General features: G+C 43.1%; 1 protein-coding gene across 3 annotated transcripts; it reads left to right on the forward strand.

Moving 5' to 3' along the window:
- Positions 1-25,521, forward strand: LOC121165914 (myelin associated oligodendrocyte basic protein). Of its 3 annotated transcripts, XR_005885331.1 has the most exons (5): positions 8,000-8,080; positions 20,205-20,414; positions 23,347-23,527; positions 24,721-24,804; positions 24,922-25,521. XR_005885331.1 is itself a non-coding variant. In XM_040994934.1 (3 exons), the coding sequence occupies exons 2-3, from the start codon at positions 20,209-20,211 to the stop codon at positions 20,960-20,962; spliced, it is 468 nt and encodes a 155-aa protein (XP_040850868.1). In that variant the 5' UTR covers positions 8,000-8,080; positions 20,205-20,208. The 3 variants fall into 3 exon arrangements, 1 of the variants encoding a protein (XP_040850868.1); XR_005885332.1 differs by lacking the exons at positions 24,721-24,804; positions 24,922-25,521 and adding an exon at positions 1-60 and having other exon boundaries at positions 8,002-8,080; positions 23,347-23,521; XM_040994934.1 differs by lacking the exons at positions 23,347-23,527; positions 24,721-24,804; positions 24,922-25,521 and adding an exon at positions 20,701-20,962.
- The last annotated feature ends 394 nt before the right edge of the window (positions 25,522-25,915 follow it).

The raw sequence follows: 25,915 nt of genomic DNA on the forward strand, positions 1-25,915 counted from the left end.
AACCCTCCCGGGACCTGGTACAGATGTGGAACCTGTTCACACAACAGCCGCTGTTTGAAGGTAAGGGAGCCTGCCAGTTTTCCTGTCACTTCATGTTGTACGTCATCTTTAAATCTCAAGCGGATTTATGTGGATTCTTTGGTGGTATCTCCCTGGGGCAAACTTGCAATTAAACAGCGGTCGATGTTGGGAGGACAAGAAATTATGGGGAAAACAAGAACAGAGGAGGCAGAGGGCTCTCTGTGGAATGTTCCAGACAGTGTTTGGGAATTGCCTGAGCTCCCGGAAAGTCTCTGAATCTTACCTCAGATTTCCCTGGGTTTTAAGCCTTTTGTCCCGGATGTCAGGTCCAGGTCAGCTAATTTTTCTTCTAGTTTGTATCTTACCACTTGTTCTGTAACTGGCTTTGCATGTGGAGGATCCTAACAGAACAATAAAGCCTGTGCTTTCTTAGATTTCTGTTCCTGGTACAACACTGGTTTTAAATGGAATGACATGAATGCCTTGGTCTTCTATGAAATCTCTTAGAAATCCGAGGCAGTTTTTGGATCTGTGGTTGATAGAGAAAGGAATGGAAAGAGGAGAATCCAGAGGACTCGGGTAACTTGGCTGGAGGACTAAGGAAGGCAGTGGAAGAGGAAAAGATTTTTGATGCTGTGTGAGTGGAGCAGGGAGGCAGAAGACAGACTGCTGCCAGATGTGCAGCTGTGCTTGGGCAGAACGGCGGGGAGTCGTCAGTGGAGAGAACTTTAAAAACTCATTCAGATTCACAGCAAAGTTGAAAATGGTGCAAACGTCTCAGATGCATCCAGCTTATCCAAATGTTGGCCTCTCTTTCTGTACACTTACACACATGGCCTATATGTTATTCTTTGGGGGGCCTTTAAATTGCAGACATAATCCAAATCATAAAAAATTAACATTGGGAAAATAACATTATTTAGTCTTGAGGTAATACAATTGAATCAACTACCCTGGGACCAAGCCAAGGCCATGCATTATCTTTGGTTTTCTCTGTGACCTCCTTGTTTTCTGGAAGTATAGCTGAGACAGCAATTCTCTTTTACAGTCTTGAGAGTTTGGAAGAGTGTAAGTCAGTTACTACCTTATTATCAGTTTCTAGGTCTCTTAAAAAATATTTTACTGGAACACAGTATATATACCAAGAAATGCACATGTGTGTGCAGATAAATGAGTTTTTGGTCCTCTGATCTTGCTCAACAACCCAAATTAAGAACAAAGCATTAGGGCCCGGCGCAGTGGCGCAGTGGTTAAGGTCCTCGCCTTGCACGCCTCGGATCCCATATGGGCGCTGGTTCTAATCCCAATGGCCCCACTTCCCATCCAACTCCCTGCCTGTGGCCCGGGAAAGCAGTGGAGGACGGCCCAAAGCTTTGGGACCCTGCACCCGTGTGGGAGACCCGGAAGAGGCTCCTGGCTTCAGATTGGCATAGCATCGGCCATTGCGCTCACTTGGGGAGTGAATCATCGGATGGAAGATCTTCCTCTCTGTCTCTCTTCCTCTCTGTATATCCGCCTTTCCAATAAAAAATATAAAATAAATCTTTAAAAAAAAAAAAGAACGAAGCATTAGTGCTGCCCCAAGATGCCCCTCATTTCCAAATTGATGTTTGAATCTGTTGATAGAAACCTCAAATTCAAGGTATTATTTAGGATTTTAAATGAGCCTCTAATATATTTTTATACAAAATGATAAAGACTTAAAATCCACAACATTTTGGAAAAATTCTTCAACATCCACTAAAAGTGGGCAAGCATGACCCTTTGTGAGTGGTGGTTACCATGCTGTAGGAACTAGATAACCGTAGCTTAAGTATTTAATATGTGTCCATTGGATTCACCTCTAGTGCTGTGTGAGTGTTTGTCTCATAAATGTGATCACTCCTCTCTAAGCACAGCTGTCTGCAACAAACGCAGTGCAATCAAGCGTGGTCCCGGTAGGTTGCTGATAACCCTTGCTGGGCTGGTGGGCGGCATGCACGAATGGAGGGGACACAGCTCTGTGTTGTGATCCCAAGTGCTTCCTCTTTCACTGAACGTTCTCCAGTAACATCCACTTCTCTGAAATGTCAGGATTGCAGTCTTTCGTTTTGTGACTGAATAGTATTTTACCGTGCATGCAGATCACAGCTGTTGATGGACACCCAGGTTGATTCCATCTCTTGCCGAGTAGTGCTGTCATGAGCGTAGACGTCCACCTCTTTCTCTGATAGATTGATCTCAGTCCCCTTGAATATATATCCAGAAGTAAAGTGGCTGGGCCAAATAGAGTTTAATTTCTTTTTTAAAAAATGATTTATGTATATTTTTTGGAAAGGCAGATTTACAGAGAGAAGGAGAGACACAAAGATCCCCCATTTGCTGGCTCACTCCCCAAGTGGCTGCAACGGCCAGAGCTGAGCCGACCCAAAACCAGGAGCCAGGAATTTCTTCTAGATCTCCCACATGGGTGCAGGGTCCCAAGGCTTTAAGCCATCCTTGACTGCTTTCCCAAGCCACAAGCAAGGAGCTGGATGGGAAGTGGAACTGCTGGGACACCAACTGGTGCCCTTATTGGATTCCAGTGCTTGCAAGGGGAGGATTATGCAATTGAGCCATCATGCTGTCCTTTCTCCCCTTTTTAAAAATTAAGATATTGTACATGTTAAAGTTATAGCTAGTACTGCGCAAACAAGCATAGTCACTGTCTTGAACTTGGGTTCTGCCCAAGTGGTTTGGATAGTTCTGAAATGCTTTTGATCTCGCCGATCCAAGTATAAGGAACCCCTAAAATAAATCTTTAAAAAGTTGGGGTTCTCGGGCCCGGCGCGGTGGCGCAAGTGGTTAAAGGTCCTCACCTTGCACGCCCGGGATCCCATATGGGCGCCGGTTCTAATCCCGGCGGCCCCGCTTCCCTTCCAGCTCCCTGCTTGTGGCCCGGGAAAGCAGTCGAGGGTGGCCCAAAGCTTTGGGACCCTGCACCCGTGTGGGAGACCCAGAAGAGGCTCCTGGCTTCGGATTGGCATAGCATCGGCCGTTGCGCTCACTTGGGGAGTGAATCATCGGACGGAAGATCTTCTTCTCTGTCTCTCCTCTCTGTATATCTGCCTTTCCAATAAAAAAAAATAATAATAAAAAAATAAATCTAAAAAAAAAAAAAAGTTGGGGTTCTGCACATATGCTATGCAGTGCATAGCTCCTGGGTAGAGGCAGTCCTGACTGTGATGACGGCCTTGTCTGGTTACAGTGTGGTTTTAGAAAGTGTTTTCTCCACACTTAAAGGATTAGTGCTCTTACAGTGAACCATGCAGGTGTCAGCAAGGGGACCCTCCTCTCCTTCAGCCCAAAGAATGGATTCAGGAGATGGGAAGCTTGGAAGGCCCCTCCTTGTCACTCCTGGTTTCTGGAGTTGATCAGCACATTTTCTTTTTAAAAATGTTTGTGAAAGGTAAGAATTCTAGAATTCCAGAGGGAAGAGAGACGAGTCTTTCATTTGCTGTTTCACTCTCTGAATGGCCACGATGGCCAGAGCTGGCCAATCTGGAGCCAGGAGCTTCTCCCAGGTCTGCTGTGTGGGTGCGGGCTCCAAGCACTCAGGCCATTCTCCTCTGCTTTTCTAGGCACATTAGCAGGGCTCTGGATCAGAAGGGAAGCAGCCGGGACTGGAGCTGGCCGGCACCCATTTGAGGTGATGGTACTGCAGGCTGTGGCTTTACTTGCTAAAGGACTTTCAGCATGTTAATTTATCTCTTTTGATCTCAGCAGGTCAAATGCCATAGATACCTAAGGTTAATTACTAGCTTTTCTTAAATAAAAAAATTTGAATTCCACAGTTGATTGCTTAGCCAGAACGGATGACTTTTATTGCAGTAATTTCAGATTAAGCATTTTATGATAAAATGTTCTAAATGTTCAGAAATTCTGTTTACATCCCTCAGCTTCATTCCATCATTTCCTGTCTTCCTTTGCTGCACCCCCACCTCCACATACAGACCAGTCTCCAAACAAAGGGAACCGCTTCTAATCCCAATGGCCAAATCTGCCTGCCTGCAGGCTTTTGCATTTTAATCCCCAAATTCCTGTCTTCTCATTCATTCCTTAAGTGGCAGCAACAGCTGAAGTTGAGCCGATCCAACGCCAGGAGCCAGGAGCTTGTTCCGGGTCTCCCACTTGGGAGCAGGGTCCCAAGGCTTTGGGCCGTCCTCCACTGTTTTTCCAGGCCACGTCAGGGAGCTGGATGGGAAGTGGTGCAGCCAGGACACGAACTGGTGACCATATGGGTTCCCGGTGCTTGCATGGGGAATATTAGCCAACAGAGCCATCATGCCGGGCCTACTGTGTGTTGGTCTTTGCTGTTTATCAGAGCTGGATGCATTTATTCTACTACTCTCCTATCATGCACCTGACACCCAGGAGGCGCTTAAAACATAATTGTTAACAAAGCAAATTTCAATCAACTCATTTCCAGGGAAAGGGGGAGAGAAGGAGAAAGTAAGGCCACGCTTTGGCTCCTTAGGGATCCCGAGGAAGTAAGTCATGACTGGAAGATAACGTTCGTAGTCCGAGGGCGCCATGCTGTTGCTAGCCCTCCCATCTGGAGTTCATGGCCTGGAGGAATCAAATGCATCTCCGTGCTGGGCTGAGGGAGCGTTAACGGAGCGTAACGAAGGACAAAACCGTGTGTAAGGGAGGTGCACCTATCTCGTCACTTCGAGCCGCCGGGGTGAGGGCGCCCACGGTGACGTAATCAAGGCGCGCGGTGCCTTCACTTCCGGGCGGAAGGCCTGACTCCCGCGAACGTGCCCGGTACCCCAGCGCCTCAGCACACCGGAACTGGACGGATTTCGCAGAGCACGCGTGCCTTGCACTTATGAGATGGTTGTTTGTTACTGAAGCCACCCTGTTCTCAGTGGTCAGTGGCGCTGTTAATGAGCGGATGTTGAGTGGAATGAGGACCTGAGGGCCCCACTGCCTTATCTCGTTGTGGTTCTGTCCTACACGTAAGTCTGCAGAGCTTATGTTTTTGGAACATTACAAAGAATATTCTTTTTTATCACTTAAAAAGGATTTATCTTTTATTGGAAAGTCAGATTTACAGAGAGAAGGAGAGAGAGATCTTTAGTCCGCTGGTTAACTCCTGAAGTGGCTGCAATGGCTGGAGCTGAACTGATCCAAAGCCAGGAGCCAGGAGCTTCTTCTGGGTCTCCCACGCGGGTGCAGGGTCCCAAGGCTTTGGGCCGTCTTCAACTGCTTTCCCAGGCTGCAAGCAGGGAGCTGGAAGGGAAGTGGAGCAGCTGGAATACAGATCGGCACCCACATGTGTGTGCAAGCTGAGGACTTAAGTCACGAGGCTACCGTGCCGGGCCCAAGAATATTGTCTTTTTGTTTTTTGTTTTTTTTATGATTTTTTAAAATTGTTATTAACATTGTATTGTGTGATACAATTTTATAGGCACTGGGAAGAATATTGTCTTAATCATGTATTACACAAGCAAAACCTTTACACTATAAAAGATAAACATATCTCAAAACGTGAAACAGGGAAAATTAGCCCAAACACAGATTTCAACTATTTTTGTATTTTGTTTGTAATATGAATAGAATTTTACTCAAAATTTTGAGAGATTCATTTTACTTGAAGAATTGCAGAGAAACAGAAAGAGAAATCTTCCATCTACTCGTATATTTCCCAAATGGCTACAGTGGCTGGAGCTGAGCCAATCCAAAGCCAGGACCCTCTTCTGGGTCTCCCATGCGGTGGAGGGTCCCAAGATCTGCTGCTTTCCCAAGCTTTGAGCAGGAAGTTGGATGAAAAGCTGGTGCGCATATGGGATGCGAGTGCTTGCAGACAGGATTAGCTGGTTGAAGTATTGGGCTGGTCCCTCTCCAGATAGCTTTAAACAAGGTAATTTTATTTGGAATCATGTTTCATCAAGAAACACATTGTGTTGGAGAATACCTTGGTTTATAACTTAAAGTCTAAAATGTTTTTGGTCTATTTTAGACTATTCAAAGAGTTATGGGCTTATTAATCAGTTGCACGTTTCCTAGTAGCTGTACATGGGATAGCTTTGGTGCTTTGTTGTTGAAATATAGTCCCTTGGTGCTGGTCAGGTACCAGTGCACGGTGCCTGCTAGTGCCTGATGCCTGTTGGGGACTCCAGGAGCTCGGAGCCGCCTGGAAGCCCGCATCCAGCAGCTCTCCCCGGGTGCTTCACAAGCATACGTCATGTTTCATTTCATTCACTTGTCCTGCAAGTGTCTTTGTTGCAGACACTGAGTTAAAGTTGTGGACGTTGAAATAAAATGGTGGGCAAAGCATGTGCATTTTAGTAGTCATGAGAAAATGATCACATATAAAATGCCAGAGTCACACATGGCAACTTAACCTACTGTGCCAAAACAGCAGGCCCGGCCCTCTCTCATCTCTGCTTCTTCATTCTGCTTGGGCTCCTTTCTCCTCCTATACAGTGGTTTGAACAGAATATCTTCAGAGGAAATCCAGGATGAACTTGGACTTGAACCTTTTTGCATTTTTTTCTCCCAGGGATCCTAACCCTGCCATCCATTACCTGGGAACACTTCTTTTACATGTTTTTATTTAACTTTATTGTTTAGATTAGGAATATAAGCTCAGTACTTGCCATTGTATCATATCTGATTGATTTTTTTTAAAAACTAAGAATGCTTACAGACTCGAGGGCATCATTTACTCTGTCAAGCCGATGAGCTGAGGGACCTGCTTGTGGTTCTTACCAGATTTAACTTGGTGTTCTTACAGAGACTTAGACAAAACCCAATAACCCCAAGAGAAAGCTATCATTCTGATTGGCTGCCTTAGTCAACATAAATCTTTTTATTGCGTAGGAACATAATTTATATATCCCTTGGATATTCTCAATTTCATGTCTTATCATATTGGAATCCTCCAATTAGTTTATATGTAGAGAAATGCATCTCTTTCTGGAGCTGTAAGGGAGAATGGCATTAGTTTAATTCATTTATTGGGGTGATTCAGTTAATTATAAAAGATTTTCATTTTTAGAACCAGACTCGAATTCTATTCATTACTTTTCTAAATAAACGTTGGACTAGCACCATGGCATAGTAGGTTGAGCTGTTGCCTGCAATGCCAACTTCCTCTATGGGCACCAGTTTGAGTCTTGGCTACTCTACTCTTTTTTTTTTTTTTAAGATTTATTTATTTTTATTGCAAATTCAGATACACAGAGAAGAGGAGAGACAGAGATGTTCCGTCTGATGATTCGCTCCCCAGATGACTGCAATGGCTGGAGCTGAGCCTATCTGAAGCCAGAAACCAGGAGCTTCTTTCAGGTCTCCCACATAGGTGCAGGATCCCAAAGATTTAGGCCATCCTTAAATGCTTTCTGAGGCCACAGAGAACTGGATGGGAAACTGGGCCGCCAAGATTAGAACTGGCATTCTTATGGGATCCTGGACTTTAGTTGCTAGACTACCGCACTGGATCCAGCTACTGTACTTCTGATCCAGCTTCCTGCTAATATGCCTGGAAAGCAGCAAGGATAGCTAAAGTGTTTGTGCATGTACTCTCATGTAGAAGACCTGGAAGAAGCTCCAGGCTTCTGGCTTTGGACTGACCTAGCTTCATTTGGGAGGTAAACTGGTGGATGGAAGATCTCTGTTTTTCCTTGTTTCCCTGTAAATCTGCTCTTCAAATAAAAATATGTCTTTTTCTGAAAACTTCGTTTAAAAAATTCAGGCTTGTAGAGCTTAATGAAAGAAATGGAAAGAAGACTGAAGATTTTTTACTTAATGACAGTGAAGTAACTGGACATATAGAATTTTTTCTTTTTAATATTAAAGTAGCTTCTAAAAATTTGTATATGATAGCCCCAAATAATAAAACATGTTCCTTTGTAGGATTCTGAAAATGAAGCTTCATGTATAGCACATTTGAATTTATCTGCAATCCAAGCAATACAAACAGTACGTTAACATGTTCTATTGTTTCACTTTTAGGGAAAAAAAGAAGCAAATGATACCAAGACAAGCTCATATCAGAGATTTAATCGGCAAATGTGTGTGGAAGAAAATACAGGTACAAATGAGTCTGTTGGGTCTATGTCTAAATAGTTGTATAATAGTAACGTATTCAGAATGTCACCGCCGAATGTAGAACAGCAAAAAATACCAAGGAATCAGACTTGCAGTAAGAGTTTAATATTATTTCAGTGTGTTCTGGTTTTTACAGTATGCCCGGTTTGGGGAGTAGGGATGTAAAGATTATTTCTGTGCTTCATAGATTGTAAGCCATTTGTTTATCCTTGACAAACCCATGTGGTTGTGTACAGTGGGGCAGGTATTCTATGAGAAAGAGACTTCCTCCTTTTATATCTTCAAGCTCTACTCAGGACTCTTCCCATCTCTTGGTCTTAACTGAATGGAACCAGTCCTCTGAGAGCAGAGTTTCGTCTATTAACCTCCCAAGAGGATGTCCTTTTAAACTCCAAGTAGCTCCCAGTTTGAAAGTGGGGTCAGTGACCTTCCATTGCCACTTTGCACTCCACTACACCTTCACTCTCTGCTTAGGAAGTTTATAGGTGTGACATCTCAGTCACTGCTTCTCTTTCCTTGGCAGTTTCCAGACACCTCCCTTCCTATCTGCTCCATGTCCATCCATCAATTTAGATGACTTCAGTAGATATGTAAACGAGCCATTTGCTATTCCGGTGAATTATCCAGTCTGCCTCATCTATCTGTTGTCATGTGCTGGACCTTGTCAGTACTTGACACTGCTCCATCAAGCAGACAGTGCAAACATCTAGCATCTCCTTCTCAACCTTCCAACTTGCTTTAAGTGTCCCGCTAGGATCAGTCTTCCATTAGGTGCTTTGAGTTGACTTTTTCATTCTTGGACCCATTCATCTATGCATTCATCAATCACCCTTTTCTATCTCATATTGTCTTCGTATTACTGGTAGATTCTAAAACACATCATTTCAGCTCTTCTGCAAATTCTCTGGCAAATCTAGATCTTGGATGAACTTATCTGTTTTCCTCATGTCTCCACCTGAGCTATAGAGAACTTTGGAGAGGAATCAGTGGAGCAGACTGATGCCATTCTAGGTTAATAACCCATGGATTGGAGAGGAAGCCTGAGATGCTTAGTAAATTAAACACTCTAAAGGTACTAAGCATGTGAAATAAAGAAATATTATACTAAGATGTGCATTTTTGTAAGATCCATAAGACTTTCTGGTTCTTTCCTGCCAGAATCTTTTTAAAAACCCACTCTATTCTCAAATATCCAACTTTCTCATTCTTATCTGCTAACCTTACTTCTCATTTCACTGAATAAATGGAACTTCATGCGACCAGCTGTTTTTCCTCTCCTAACAAAGCCCAGCAGTCAGTATGTGCTATGAATTCTTTCTTTCTTTTTTTTTTTAGATTTTACTAAGAATGCTAGCTATAGCCTCTCTAATTTTATTTCCGTGTCTTCTTCCATACTGGATTCTTCTCAATAGCAATTTTAAGTTCTATAATCTCATTATAATAAACAAACCAACAAACAGCCAACCTCCTCCTACCTCTACATGCTTCCCTCCAAATTCTTCTGGAAACCATGCTTATCTAATTACCATTAGTCTTCTTCTCCCCCCATTCTCCAGTTTCTGGTCTGAGTTTCCTGTCATTTTTCTCTCTGAATCTTCTGCCCCTGTTCTGTCTAGGAGCCCTTGGATTTGAGTCCTGTTAGTCACTCAGTAGGAATCATTCTTTTTGAAGCATTAATTGCTGCCATAGTACGTAGCCAAATGTGCTTTTAGAGTCTTCATGTCACATTGCCTCTCAGAGTCATTATGCAAAGTTGGCTCTTTCCTCTTCTGGAACACTTCTTCCTGTTGGCTGTCACAATAAAACATGTTTCTAGGTTCCCTCTACTTCTCTGACAGGTCTTTATCTTTTGCCATTTTTTCCTCTTTTGTCTCACCTGTGTCTCAAGGCTCAGTCAGAGCCTCTTCTAACCTTACGTTCTACCACCAGGGCAACCCTATCGCCCCTGATGGCTTACTCCGACATCTGTACTTTCCAATTCTCTCTGCGGCCATACTCCTCTTAGGAACTTTCCATGTGCCATCTCTATCCAGAGGACTTCAGATGCCTTAACTTGAATGCATTTTAAATTGAACTCAAATTCCCGAACTTTTCTTTTTTCCATTGGTAAACATTTCCATGAACCCCTTGCTCAGGCTATGTGCTTTGGGTTTATCCTTGTTACCACTGCTCGTGTGCAACGAGTCACCAACTGTTGCTGCTACTCAGAATATTTTATTATCAACATTATTTTCCCATGGCCATATCAAATAGCCTTTGACAGGCCATTTTTTTTTTTTTCTCCTCAGGCCTCCGTTCATTTTCCTCAAAGCTTTAAGAGGGACCTTGCAAAAATGCACATCTTCGTATCATATTTCTTTATTTCACATGCTTAGTACCTATAGCATGTTTGATTTACTAAGCATCTCAGTTTTCCTCCCCTAGCCCATACTGCTTTTCTTCTCTTACATACAACATGCCAGTCACGCTGGTCTTGTCCTGGGTCCTCAGATGTACACCTGACCTCCTGAACCCGAACCTTTGCCTCAAACACTCTTAAGTTCTTTGCCAAGATAACATTGACCCATATTTTAGGTTCTTTCCTCTAGAAAGCCTTCCATGACCTCCTACGCTGGTTAAGGGTCTTCATTCTATATGGACTTGTTACCCCTTGCACTTTTCCTTCAAGGCACTAATAAATCTAATTAAGTAGCTTCTTCTCAAGATGGCATTATTTTAATGCCTGTCCCCTTGCTGGGCTGTGTATTCCATGGAGGTCAGGGTGTTTGTCCACTGCTGCTGTATTGTCAAGATCTGACACTGTATTTGGTTCATCACATGTGCTGATCACCTGCTGTTTTAAGTGGATGAGGGATTTAAATAAAATACAATAAATAAGAATGTAAAGATGGAAGCCCACAGATTGCAAAGTGCAATAAAGATAAGTGGCAGTTAGCCCAGCTGAGGAAATCTACCAGCCTAACTGCCATTGGTGGCTCCCAACAGAGTCTTGGACACAAAGAGGTGGCCAACACTTGAGTTCTTGGTTTAACTTCTCTCTCTGTCCTCTGCCCTCTTTGTCTCTCCCTTGGAGAGTGCAAGGCAGCTTGGTAGTTGTTGCATCCATTCTTTGGGAGTAGAGCAATGCATCAGCCCTTCTTTCCTGGATTCTTCAAACCTGGATTCTTAACTGAAATCCCCAGTGAGGACCATAGATGAGAGTCACATTTAGGTTGTTCTAGAAAGCAATACAAGGTTAGTTGCTTTCTCCATCCTTCAGAAAAGAATTAACAAGGGAGAGATAGAGAGGACTTCTTTAACTTAAATATGTGTACATCCAGTACCCCTCATTCTCCTAGGGCGAAGCTTGCCATTCTTGTTTCTTACATCACAAACACCCAGTTAACATGGAAATTCTGATCACACCTGGCACACTTTAAAACCAAGAATATGTTGTCCAGGAAACTCATTTTTTTTTGTATAAACCTTAATTCTTAAAATAGTCCTACTGGGCTGGCACGGTAGCTTAGTGGCTAAAGTCCCCGTCTTGCACACACTGGGATCCCATATGGGCACCGGTTTGTGTCCCAGCAGCCCTGCTTCACATCTGGCTCCTGCTTGTAGCCTAGGAAAGCAGTAGAGGATGGCCCAAAGCCTTGCGACCCTGCACCCGCATGGGAGACTCAGAAGAGGCTCTTGGCTCCTGGTTTCAGATTGGTGCAGTGCCAGCCGATGTGGCCACTTGGGGAATAAATCAAAGGTTGGAAGATTTTTCTGTCTGTCTTTCCTCCTCTCTGTATATCTGACTTTCCAATAAAAAAATATAGTCTTACTGATGATCTGACAAAAATAGTTAGAGTCCTACCTAACATGCCAGGGAACAGGCATTATTTATTTGAAATGCGGAGTTACAGAGATGGAAAGATAGATTTTCCATCCACTGGTTAACTCCCCAAATGGCTGCAACAGCCAGAACTGGGCCAGTCTGAAGCCAGGACCCAGGAGCTTATTCTGGTTCTTCCACATGAATACTGGGGCTCAAACGCTTGGGCCATCCTCTGCTGAATTCCTAGTGCATTAGCAGGGAGCTGGACCAGAAGTGAAACAGGCAGGACTGGTGCCCACATCTTTTTTTTTTTTTTTAAAGATTTATTTATTTTTGTTGAAAAATCAGATATAAAGAGAGGATAGACAGAAATTATCTTCCATTTGCTGATTCACTCCCCAAGTGGCTGCAATGGCCAGAGCTGAGCCAATCTGAAGCTAGGAGCCAGAAGCTTCTTCTAGGTCTCCCATGTAGCTGCAGGGTCCCAAGACTTTGGGCCATCCTCAACTGCTTTCCCAGGCCATAAGTAGGGAGCAGGATGGGAAGCAGGTTAGCCTTGAGCACATGAACCAGCATCCATATGGGGTCCAGGGTCATGCAGGGTGAGGACTTTAGCCACTAGGCTGCCGGGCCGCGCCCTGCAACCCACATCTGATGCTTAACTTATTGTGTCACAAGGCCAGCCCCAAGGTATTTTTTAAGACACTTTTAATCCAGTGAAAGTCAATATTCACTCACTGTGGGTGTGGTACAGCAGAATCCTGAGGGCTGGGACAGAAACCCTGCCCTTGAGGACCTGAAATCAAGATCCCGGTCCTTGGCTGCACTACAGGCTGTCAGTAGAAGGGAGCACAGGTTAGGGAGGCAGCCTGTAGGAAGGTTGGATCCTTGGATGAGGTAAGACCTGAGCTGGACTGCTAAGATTAAACAGATGGTCACAACACAGCCACGATGGGGAGCAGGCATTCTAGGTAGAGGAAACAGCATGTTCAAGGACACATAGTCTGATACAGGTTGATGTATTTGGCCTCCAGCAGTGAGTTGAGGGGTTGGGGGAGCAGAAAAGGTACACAAGAATCAAATCATGAGGAGTCTCCCATGCCGGAAAAAGTGAGGACTAGATCCCGTATCTGTGGAGACCTTCTGGAGCCTTTGAGTGCGAGCAAATGGGGTACATTGAGCATTGCCACCATGACCTTGTGAAGGACAGACTGGGCAAAAGTGGGTCTGGAGAAAGAATTGCCCAAGGGCTGCCTGTGGAGACCAGCTGGGCCCTGTTGTCCCTTCAGTCTTTAGGAAATGACACGATTATTCATCCAGATTTGATTGCAATAGAAATTATTTGTCCATAAACTAAAGGCCTGTATTGTGTAACCTTAAATATAAATAAGCAAGGATTTTGTTCTTGAAGCATTTGTGAACTGCATTACCTGCACACTGAGGATGAGTTGAACCCGTGCCTGTCCTTAGGCTAGCTGGGGTCGGGTAGACTTGGGTCAGCTGAAAGAACCTTTGCACAGCTCTGTGAGACAGTTGTCTGCCAGTGATACGATTTTGAACCATTGCAGCTTGTCTTTGTTCCCAAAAGTCCAAAGCCACAAGGGCAGTTAGGATGGACTTAGAATTTAGAATGGTTTTAGTCTGTGTCCAAGAATGGGCTGGTAAATATGGTCCCCCCGCCATATTCCCGTGTTTTTGTGCAGTCTCGAGCAGGCTCCCATGTCGTTGCTAGATTTTGGCCACTCACAGCTTGCCATTGAAAAGCCATCTGATTCCAATAATTGTCTGGATAGAATTCCCTGCTCTCTGTCATCAGTTTGTCTCCGAAGAATTTGCTGTTGAACACTCATTGGGCTAATTTGTAAACATAATTATTGTCAAAGAGACAAATGGTTGGACAAGGACATATAATTCAAGATATCCTTAGAAGCAGCAGGTCCTGGTGCTAAGCCTGACATTTTTGCTGCGCTTGACTGATTCACACAGCAGCCATCATTGTATCGAGTGTGACTACGCTCAGCAAAGTGCAGTTTTGGAAGAGCAGATCAGCAAGTTGTTAGAAACTATTGAACTCTCCAGAGGAGCTGGTGCCTGGAATGTGCTTGCTCAGCAGGGAAAGCTGAGGATTTTTCTCACAGCTGAGGGGTTCGCTGAGCAGCCTTTGGGAGGCTGGGATTAAGGTCAGGTTAAATGCAAGCTCTGGTCTATAGGGAAACCAGACCCTTCACCCCATCCCCACCCCAGGTGTTACTCCATAACAGCTCTTGTGCAAGCACAGGTACGCATGCCTCACATACAGCGCCTGCGATGGTTTCCTGTGGTTTCTGATTGCCTGCCCCTCTTCGTCCTTTGCTGATACCATTTTTTCCCCCTCCATTTTATTTTCTTAACATTTATTTGAGAAGAGGGAGGGAGGGAGAAAGAGAAATTTGAGAGAGAGAAAGAGAGAGAGAGAGAGAGATAGAAGTGTTCCATCTTCTAATTCATTTCACAGATGACCTCAGTGGTCAGGGCTTGTGGGCAATCCAAAGCCAAGAGCCAGAAGCTTCTTCTGGGTCTCCCAGATGGGCGATAGGACCAAGGCACTTGAGCCATTGTCTGCTGCTTTCCCCAGGCCATTGGCAGGCAGCTGGATCAGAAGTGGTTTAAGTGAGACTCAAACTGGTACTCACATGGAATGTCCGTGCCATGAGTGGCAGTTTTATCTATTGTACCACAATGCTGATCCCATTATAAAGTTTAAGTAAATTAAATATATAAATACATAAATTAAATGCACAGGTACAAGTGCCTGGCTTGTATCTTTTAAAAAAAAAGATTGAATTATTTTTATTGGAAAGTCAGATATACAGAGAGGAGGAGAGACAAAGAGGAAGCTCTTCCTTCTGCTGATTCACTCCCCAAGTGGCCACAACAGCCAAAGCTGAGCTGATCTGGAGGGGCAGCTGGGGCATAGACTGGCATCCAGGTGGTCATGCAGGATCCCGGCGCATGCAAGGAAAGGACTTTAGCTGCTGGGTTACTGTGCCAGGCCCTCCAGCTTATGTCTTATACCAAGTATATGCTGTTATCAATAAAGTCTTTGATCTGATTCCATTTTGTCTGTCTTTTGAGCAGTCTGTTCATTTCCTATTTAAAAAATATTTTTCTCCATCTGTTAATTTCTGTCCATAGGTGAGTCTGTTTCTGGACTCTTCCTTGATTGCCTGGATCTATTGCTCCTCCCAAGTCAGTGCTATTTGAATCAGTAGAGTTTGTGGTGAGTGTAATCTCAACACTCACTTCTTATTAAGTCTTATTAAGTCTTCTTATTCAAATTAGCTTTACTTCCATAGAACCGTAGAATTGTTAGTTACATGAAAATCATTATGATTGGAGTTATGTTAAATTTACAGAATTACTCAAAAACACTCAGTGTATTTATGATACTGAACATTTCTTTTTCAGCCTTCAAAATGATTTTGCAGATTTCTTCATGAAGGTTTTACATATATATAAATCTGTCATCTGATGTATTTCTACCTGTAAGTGTCCTGTGGTTTTATGGTCAGCGAAAATGTCTTTTTTCGTGTCAAATTTTATATCTGTTAGTTGGATCCTCCTGATCTATAGAAATGGTTTTTGATTTCTGTATGTGGATCTTTGTCCAGAATTCTGTTTGACTCTTTTTCAAATCAGTTCTACTAGTTTGTGGAGGCTCACAATATGTGTGTGTGTGCGCGCGTGCACACGTGTGCATGTGTATTGGCTGGGTTTTCAAGTTCAGTGTTAAGCAATGGTGATCATATATGATATCCAATGGACCTTCCCTTCCCACCGTGCTGAGCATTTATTAAGCATGCATATTACATTAGATTGAATGCTTAGGGTTATACTGCCTGAGGACGGCCCACACTCACTCCAGTCCCTCACTTGTGTTTTGTAGGGCTGTTATAGTCTCTCCCAGCACCCAGTTCCTGTCCATCAGAGTCCTAATCACATCTCAGTAGGTGTGGAGTGTGCTATCCTGGGGTGAGGGATATCAGGAGAGGAGAGACTGATTCATGTTCCTGTCTGTCTGTGCTCTGAGCTCTGTGAGTACAGGGACACTCCTTGTCTTGTGTACTTCTGGCACTTTCAGGTGCCCAGTGGAACTTGGAGTGAGTGACCGAGTGTCAGTGTTGTACTCGACTGTGTTTTCCTGTACTCACTTTATGGGTTTGTTTTTACTCAGATGGCCTGTGCAATCTGACACCCTCTCAGTGGGGGTCTTTTGTGGTCACAAATAGATTATCTCAATAGCTCCTATTTGCAGTTTCTTATCCTTCACATTAGCACCAAGAATTGGATTCCAGAAACATCTGTCCAAAGTAAACGTATAGGTTCCCTACTGCTGAGGGCCGTATGGGGGGTGGGTCAGCAGGACTGCTCCCTCAGGCACCTGCTGGGTTGTCTGGATGTGGACTGCCACTGACTCCCAGATGCCTTCAGTAAGGATGGTGGTTACAGGGATGCCGCCAGTCACTGAGCAAGCTTCCTACGGCTTTCAGTTGGTGTCATAGAGTCATTTTCTCATGTCCGTGCAACCTCTTCATAAACATCTTTTACAATAGCTGCCCAATATTCAGTTGCCCTTCCAATGATTAAAATATTTCCATAATAAACCAATTTTAAGAATATTAACAAAAATAAAATTATTAAGGCTCACATTGTATTTTTTAATAAAAAGGCAAAGGTTTCTCTGCTTTCCTCCTCTATTTAAATAACATTGATTAATTTTAGGAAAGGGGAAGAATAATGAATGCTCCATTTTATTTGTTCTGGCATTTTCTTTCCCATCTCTGCTTCTGGGGACTATGCAGAAATAAAGTTAGGGTTGTTTTTTTTTTTCTACTGTTCTTCCCCTGTCCCCATGGGTAAGTCTTTTCCATGTATATTCTTACATTATTACTGAATATATATTTTATTTCTGTCTCTCTTCACAGAATATGAAATTAAAAAATTTTATCCCTCTCAAGGGTATTGACTTTCTGAGAGTAAATATTAAATTATGAAGTAGAGGCAACATTTAAAAAATACATTCAAGGCTTATAAATATATTAAGGACTTGAAGTCAATTCTGCATGCTTCAAAATGCCTTAACATTTTACATGTAAGACATTTTCTCTTGTCCTTTTAAACAGTATGTGAGAGTTGGAATTCCAAGTTATTGCCTTCTGTAGTCCCTCCCAAGCACTTGAAGGCGTGCAGGAGGGCAGGCTGGGCTTCAGTGAGAGGTTGCAGCCCTGCCGAGGAGAAACTTGGAGGGAAATGACAGGCGAGGCCTCATAAGTTGTGACCTTGTTTACTCAGGCTTCTCCAGATCTTGAACTTGGTGGATTCTGTGTTCTATGGAGCACGCTGTTAGCTTATTGAGGGAGCCTTCTTGCCCACTGCATCCCTTAACAAAGGGTGTGAAGGAAGCGACCTCAGATAGGTAGTTCACTACAGCCACCTTCACCCTTCCCCTACCGTCAGTCAGGTAGGGGATACAGTATACAGTCAGGTATATTATGGTGATGTCACCCCTTGGACTTTGGATGCTTGTGGAGGATGTCACCAAGACCCTGTCTTCCCTGTATAGGCTCGGTGGACTGGGCCCCACCTCACAATTGTGCTTATTCTTGCTTACCTATCTTTTTTGGGCCTTCATTTCCTCATCTATAAAATGAGGGTATCTGCTCCCTAGGTTTATTATCAGGGCTACATGGAGGAAGGAGTGATTTAGAAGTGGGCTCTACATTAATATTAGTGCCTCATTTCAACTGCTATTGGTAACTTGTTTCCCATAGATAGATATGATGGCAGACATATTAAAATCTTAACACTTTTTTTGGTTGTTGTTCTTTGTAATTTTTATTTCCAAAATGCATGGGCACCTCACGTAACAAGAAGCATTTCAAACAACTCGGATCACATGTTTCTGTGCGCTGTAGACCTGACATCCCTGCTGCAGAAAGGCTGAGTTGTAGCTTTGGTCTCCTCTCTGGAAAGAGGATACAATGGGAGGGAAGTCTTTGCCAGACAGAAAGAGCCCTTCCTACCTAAAGGAGAGGGGGAAGGAGGGAGAGGCACAGAAAGCTAGGGCAGAAGCTGTCCATGTTTTCTCTTTTTGTGGTTGAGATCTCAAAATCTTGGTGGTGGTTTGAGATGGCTTATGTATGTGTATGAGTGTATTATAGTAGCAGTGGGGAGCAGCTTAGGGACTCACTTCAGCAGCAGCAGTAATGTGAGGCAGGCTGCAGTGCAAGCGTGTTGAGGAGGCTGGTCCTCAGCCCCACCCCGAGGGAATGTATAGCTTTGAATGAGGTACCTTCAAGACCAGGGGCTCCAGCATGGGGCTCTTGCTTCTTCACATGTAGTATGCAGTGTACATGGGAGCCAGAAGTTTTGTAGAATCTGTGTGGGGGAGCAAAGAGCCTTCCAAGAGTGGAGGGATATGCTGTATAGTTGTTGGGTGGAAAAGAAGCAAGGGGCAAAAACCCTATGGGATAAAAATCTAAATGCTTGGAATAATCATGCCCCCTTTTGGGGTGCTTGAGAGCTGAGTCCCACTGGAAGCACTCCCTCCTACACCCCGAATAAAAGGTCTCATTTTAGGGAAAGTGCACTTTCCTTGTGGACTTTGGCCTACATCTCCTGACTAGACCATCACTTGGGGGAGTGGGTACATTTCACTGATCAAAAATAAAAATTGCTATAGGCTGTGTTGTAGAGTTCTCTGAACTTCTTGGGGCCTTAGCCTGTTCATCTGTAAGACAGGGAGCAACAGGGACTGCCTGGAAGGGTGATGTTGGAACTCAGATGTGATTAACACAGGGTAATCTGGAATACTCCCAGCAGGAGCATCTATCTGCTCTTCACCTTCTCCTCCTTCGAAGGCATGCTTCAGTTCTCTCTCTCCTTTGGGTTTAGATTACATGGAAATGTCTGGAGAGTTTAGAAAAGATTGTATTTTGCAGTTTCAAATTTGTTTATATTTCTCTTTATGCTGCCATGCAGTTTGTAATTAGGTGGTATCTTTTGTGAAAACATATATAATGTTTATGATAATTTATGGTTAGCCACTAAAGTACGTAAAGATGTGATTAGTGCTTGGGTTAAAAGCTATCAGAGGTATGTGTAAAATTAGTCTAAAAATTCTGCAGAATATGAATGGTCATTTAAATGGATTCCTAGTCAAAGAGAGGAGAATTTATTATTAATCAGGTTATACACATGGAATACTATGCTGGGTTTTTAATTTTATTTGATATTTTCAAGGCCCTCTGAGTTAAAGATAGTCATTATTATATCTTTTGGATGAGGAATCTCAGAATTTCAGTTGTATTTCATTACTTGTAATGGGAATAACTGATTAAACCAAGGTAACAATTTGTCTCTTGAGTGAAGGTGTTCAGAGTTCAGGTGCCCAGGTCTGGACTAGCAACTCCACTGTCATCAAGGATTCACCCGCTGGTGTTTGTGTTCAGCCACCTGCCTCACCTGCGTGGTGGACTGTGCCCTGAGGAGGCTGCTGCACCTGGCAGTACAGCGCTAGGCTGTGGCTTGTATGCATTAGTCATCTCCATTCAGAAGCCCCAAAGTAGTTCCAGAATTGGACATCATTATAAACTTGCAGGTCATTTAAAATATGGACTATATAGTTGGACACAAAGCAAATCTTAATGAATATTAACGAGTTGTTATCACGCAGACTGCTTTCTGTGACTACATGCAGTGAAATCACGAGTCATGAACTCTTGCCCCTCTCCTCCATGAGGAGGGTTGAGTAGGAGTGCAAAGCCAGGTCAGAGTGCTGGCGTCACTCAGAGGTGAATTCAAGTTCCGTCTACATCATCCTGGCCTTGAACTTAACCATGGTCCATAGACTCTCTCAGATGTCATTTGCTGATCATAATGTCACATTACAAAAGTGAGAAATGTGAAGCGGCCACCCTACAATAAGCCCTTGAATACCCTCTTCTCTGCTGTATCTGCTGATGCTGATGTGTTGGGAAAGGTTAACTCTTGTGTGCATACATCAGTGTTTTTAAAATATTTTTCTGATCCTAAGTGGGTCTCTGAAACTTAAGGGAGAAACAGTCTATGTTTCTTTCTTAGCAAATATTAAAAAAACATACGCAAAAACAAATGAACTCTTCAGTTAGTTCTTTCCCACAGCTGTTCAGGGAAGTGATCTTTCAGACTTGCCTGGTGTGGGTGTTAATTGGAACCAAGAGCTGGAGTAGGCGCTTTCCCCTGCTAACGGACTGCTGTTGTCTCCCCTGTCTCCCTGCCTCAGTGAGATGAGTCAGAAGACAACAAAGGAGGGTCCCCGACTCTCCAAGAACCAGAGGTTCTCAGAGCACTTCAGCATCCACTGCTGCCCGCCCTTCACCTTCCTCAACTCCAAGCGGGAGATCGTGGACCGGAAGTACAGCATCTGCAAGAGTGGCTGCTTCTACCAGAAGAAGGAGGAGGACTGGATCTGCTGCGCTTGCCAGAAGACCAGGTGAGCTGCCCTAGGCTGGACCTTTGTCGGCACCAGGCCCACCCTTCCTCCTCCTCCTCCTGTGTTCTGTGATGCTGCGGCTCTCGGGTCCTGCCAGCTGCTCTGCCCCTGTACCCCTGGCCGTCGGCTCCCTGTGAGGTTCTGTTAGTGGAAGGCACCTGAGGGAAAGCAAAAGTTGGGGAGGGAGGAGCAGGGCCTGCCTTCTGGTTTCCAGCTCCTTTCAGCATACCCTGAGCCGCCTTGGAGAACCCTGGCTGCAGTCTCCAGCTTCTTTTGGCCCTCTCAGCACCAGCCGCCGTGCAGCGTCCCCTCAGAGGCCCAAGCTCCAGCCAGCTGCGTCCCCCGTGGTGGTCAGAGCACCAGCCAAGCCACGGTCCCCTCCGAGGTCCGAGCGACAGCCACGTCCCCGCCCAGAGGTCCGACCACCGCCAGCCAAGCCTCGCCCCCCTCAGAAGGCCAAGGCCAAGCAGCAGCCGCGCAGCAGCCCCATCAGAGGGCCAGGCGCCAGCCGTGGGGGGTCTCCTGTCAAAGCTTCTAGGTTATGGTAACACCATCGCTTACCTTTTGTTACCCCAGGCCTTAAGGTTAGTAGCTGCTTCCCATGTTTACTAATGGCAATGGACTTCCTCCAGCCTTACCAAGCCTATGTAATCTTCTCCCTACATTAAATCCCCTCTGTTTGAAATACCTAGTGTGGCCTCTGTTTTCCTTCTAGATGTGGTGGTCGTCGTGTCCATTGAGGTCTGTGATTGGACTGGAAGTCATCCACTTCCCAGTTCAGATTATTTCCCTCAGTTTCAGAAGCAGAGAGAATGGTTGTTGTACTGTAATGTCTGAATATGTGTTAGAAAAAAGAGCTTCAGTCATCTCATCCTACCATCCTCCTAATATATGTCATCTGATAATAAATTTGCTCTCAATATCACACACTCTCATTCAGTCATTCCACAAACCTGATTGCACGCAAGAAAGGTATATAGGCTGTACTGGGGAGTGTATACTTCTGTGACAGTTATCTAGACATGTCACTTGTGATTCACACAACAAAATCAGATAACAGCCATCATGTAAAGGGTAAATGCTCTATATTGTCACAATCAATAGGTGCACTGGACTGTGGAGCCCTAAAAAGGGAGATTTGACTCTATTTTGAGAGTTTGGGGCTCCACGTAGGAGATCAGGAGAGGATGAAGAGTAGGCAAAAGGAGGGTGATACAGGTAGAGTGAAGACGGGGGCCGAGACATGTCTATCTATCTCCTAGGTAGGGCAGCTATTAAAAAAATCAGATTTTATTATACTTTTTAAAAATTTATATAAGAGCAGTTTTGAAAAAGAGAAGTTTTGGGTTTACAGAAAAATTGAGTGATTTCCTCTGATCTCTTGTCTCCACACATATTTGCCAACTCTTATTCCCTTTAATATGTGAAAATGAATGTATTTCATAAGTTCATTGTAAGTGTGTTTATTCAGCAGGATCTTTAGGGAGTTTGGACACACCCAGGCTGCCCCATGTCTTGAGGCTGTGGAAGCAATCTGAAAAATGTAAATAGGTTCCTTCTCCAAACATCAAGGGATGTGTTCCATCCCCCTCGCTACAACTTGCTCTACGAGTTTCAATAAAACATCACTTCATTTATCTTTCCTAGTTGCCTCAATTCAGGTAGAAGGAATTGATGTATCGTTTAAGATTCTGGAAAATGCTGTTGTTAATATCTAAATACAATTTTATTGCTAATATAAAAAATTCTTAAATTATAAGAAAAACTGTGGCTCCACTCCCTTAAGTTTGATTCTAAGAATAAAACGATGCCACCTTCCTAATGCATACGTTTTAGTTTCTTGTACCTTGTTTTATAAATTAAAAAAGTGATGTTGCTGTGGAACTGTTCAACACAGCCTCACCTTTAAGGTAGTCAGAGTTGTGCTAACTAAAGGGGATGTCACAGAACATGCTAGTTGAATACACTTGGAAGGAATGCTTATCTAGGGCTACATGTTTGTATAGTGTCTTTATTGCATATTGTTGATTTCTTTCTTGAACGTAGTCTGTTCCCCTCCAAGTGAGGAGCATATCGGTGTGGTCATAATTTTATGAAGTGAGTGCATGAGCTCTGTCTGTGCATGTGTGTATCTTCACATCTTTGTGTCTGAGAGTAAAACTTGTTTTTTTCCGGGAGTTGGGTGTATTTTTATTTCCTTAGTGTGTTTTTTATGTTTCTGAATTACCTGTAAGAGTTAACCAGAAAAACAGCAACAATGAAAAATGGGAGAATTAGATTATTTCAGAGGCAGGGAGGTAGAAGCAGAAGAAAAGAGAAAATTAAAAAAAAAAAAAGAGGAAAGAAGGAAGGGAGGGAGGAAAGAAGAGCAGAGAGGGAAACAGAGAGAGAGAAACTGACTCTTACCTTTGGGTTCACTCCCCAGGTACACATAGCAGCCAGGACTGGATCAAGCTGGGAACTCAGCTGGGGTTTTTTACATGGTGACAAAGACCCATCTTCTTGAATTATCACCGTAGCCTTCTAGGGTGCACATTAGTAGGAATCTAGTATTACTGAATATTGAAATTATTAGTCAAGCTAATAATTGAAGAAAACCAACTAGCAGTTTAACTGGTATGCTAAACCTCTGCCCCAGGAGAAATTTTTAAGAATACGTTTTGTGCTTGCTTTGGCAGCACATATACCAGAATTGGAAAGAATATGTTTCCTAGGCCTAGTCCATGAAAAAAAAAGATCATGTCAGTTTTGGTCAGAGACTGCCAGAATTGAGTCGTTAAAGAGAAGAATTCTAAGGCTGAATTTCCTAAAAGAAAAATAGCCCAAAAATCATCTGCAAATTCACAGTTATACTAACTGAATACTCATAGTTTGTGTATGTTACTTATCAGGGTTGCGAATTTTTTTTCCTTTTTTTTTCTTTGTTAACTAGATTGAAAAGGAGAAGCAAGCCAACCCCAAAGAGGAAGTGACCAAGCAAGTGAATGGATGGCCTCAGCTCCTGGACTCCCTGTTTTGCAACATATCTGCCCTCGGACAAGTTATCTGGCTTTGGCAACTTCCATCTCCCATAGCCCCCTTGGCATGGGGTCCTGGGGACAGCCAGCCTGGAGGTGAGAAGGGGCTTCTCTGGTAGGATTGAGTCGCTGGGTTCCAGTAGCACCCTCTCAGGTTCAGGTCTCAGTGTTAGTGCTTTAGTTCCAGCTGTCTTCATGCTTCCCCTAGCATGTGCACGAATCTCTAGAGTATTGAGGTAACTACCTACCCTTTTTAGGATCTCACCTTGCATGGAATCCTGGAATAGTAGGTACTGTTACAATATATTTAGAAGATAAAAATAATAATGTCTGCCTTTAAATTGATGATACTAGATACCTTAGGAAAGGCACTCCAAGGATTCAGTTTACATGGATGCAGAGAGGTTGTGGGGCAAAATGAGTTAGAAGTTCTGTCCCTGCATCTGTCATTACCAATCTCTGTTATTCCATACTTAATCGATGATCTTTGACTCACCATTTATGTGGCAAAAGGGTTATATTAAAGAGCCCTTAAGACACTTTCCAGTTCTTCAGTTCTGTGGTTTAAATGGTTTTTGTTGTTTTTAGCTTGATATACGTGTAACATAAATGTAAACGCAGGACACAGCGACACTCGGACACACATGGTTTTTGTGCTTTTGATGGGGGTACACACAGAGAACTTGAGCTGCTGTATTTCCTGAGATCCAAAGTTGTTTGTAGATGACTCTGCAAAAGCTCATTTAATGATGAGCAGTGTTCGTATCTATTTATTTTTTTGTCTCCTGTATTTCACAGTGTTTGTGTTATAGACCTGATTTCACTTCTACCACTCCTACACCGCCAGTCTGTTAAAAATGAACTCTGAGTAGAACTTCTCGAATTGCCATTGTGTTTGTTTACCTCATTTTCTCTTAGTCCTGTTAGGCCCCTCTTCCTGTTTTTCATTTTAAGGAAATATTCCTAATATTTCCTGCCGGATGCCAGGGACAGGAACAAGGATATGCATCTCCCAAACTTGGCAAGGGCATGGTTGTACAGGTCCCAGAGCTGACTCTACCTTTATTTTATACCTACTCTTGGGACCAATTATGTGACCAGGGAGCACGAGTTTCTAGACATCTAATCAGTTTCATATATTTAGTGACTCAGTTGGCCAAGGCACAGTATCTGTCCATTTGTGAAGAAGATATGGAGACCAGCTGGGGATGCACACATAAAGCTGTTTATAAAATAACTGTGAGTTAAACAGTTGTGTTTGACAGATTTTTTTTTTTAATTCTTCTTAGCACTTTGAAGATGTCATTCCTTTGCTTTCTGTCTTCTGTTGTTACCGCTGAGAAATCTGCTGTCAGTCTGCTTGTCCTTCTGTTGTAAGTAAATGCTGTCTTTCCTTTTGTTGTTCTGACATCTTTTCTTTGTCTTTGTTTTTCTAAAGTTTCACTGTGATCCTACTAAGTGTGACTTTATTTTTTTATTATTCTGCTCAGGACTCGAGTTTCTTCAATCTGAAGATATGTATCTTTCTTCAGGGATACACAAAAAAGATTGTTTTACAACCATCAGTATGGAAAAAATAAAAAAAAAATCATGTTGGCAGGATGTGGGAAGAATTCTCATAAACTACCAATGAGAATTTGTGAACAATTACAACATCATCAGGGTGCAATATGGGAATAGTAATGCAGGTTATTGTATCTTTTGTGCTCATGCAATTATCTTAGAAAAAAAACTTACATTTGTGGAAAAATGAGATACACCCAAATTTGTTTACTGAATCATTGTTTACCATTGAGGAAGAAAAGACAGATAATTGAAGTTAACTAAAATGTCCACTAACTGTTCACCACAAATGAACGAATCAATTGTGACATATTTATGAATAAAATACTAAAGAAGAGTCAAGACACATGAATCAGATGTACCTATAACAAGTAAGTAAATTTGGAGAAACAAATAAGGAATATAAAAGGCAAACAGTGGAGGTAAATGCACTACGATGCCTTTTAAGAACCAACAGTAGTATATTGCATATTGCTCAATAAATAAAAACCATACTTCACATTTTTTCTATGATCAAAAATGACAACGAAATTCAAAAACATGCCCACAAAATGTATCCTTTTAGAAAAGAGTTTAAGGGATTTCTTGTTTAAAGAAATAACATAAATTAAAAGCTGTCTAGAAATGGTTAATAATGTTGATCAAGCAAATTTGTTTAGAAAGATAAGTAGGCAAAGAAGAGCCTAGCAGGTGCTCAAGGTAACAAGTCTTAACAAGCAATGTGTTTGTTAAGAGTTTATTTTAGATCTATGCTTTTGATTTTTGCCTTCTAATGGCTTCTGACATGGGGGGAAATGGGAACAATTGAAATACATCTCTGCCTCCAACATCTTTCTCTCAGTAATAGATAGTGAAATCCAAAAGAAGACAATAGAATGTTGTAGAATGTGGAGGTATGTAATGTAGGGTGCAGGGAAACAC

The sequence above is a fragment of the Ochotona curzoniae genome, unplaced genomic scaffold (genome assembly GCF_017591425.1).
Source record: "Ochotona curzoniae isolate NIBS_2020 unplaced genomic scaffold, NIBS_Ocur_1.0 contig_908, whole genome shotgun sequence".
NCBI classification, from domain to species: domain Eukaryota; kingdom Metazoa; phylum Chordata; class Mammalia; order Lagomorpha; family Ochotonidae; genus Ochotona; species Ochotona curzoniae.

Coding starts and splice junctions, on each gene's coding strand:
- LOC121165914 (XM_040994934.1), top strand. CDS start 20,209: ATGAGTCAGAAGACAACAAAGGAGGGTCCCCGACTCTCCAAGAACCAG. Junction 20,415..20,700: donor TGCGCTTGCCAGAAGACCAG/GTGAGCTGCCCT, acceptor TGGCCCTCTCAG/CACCAGCCGCCGTGCAGCGT.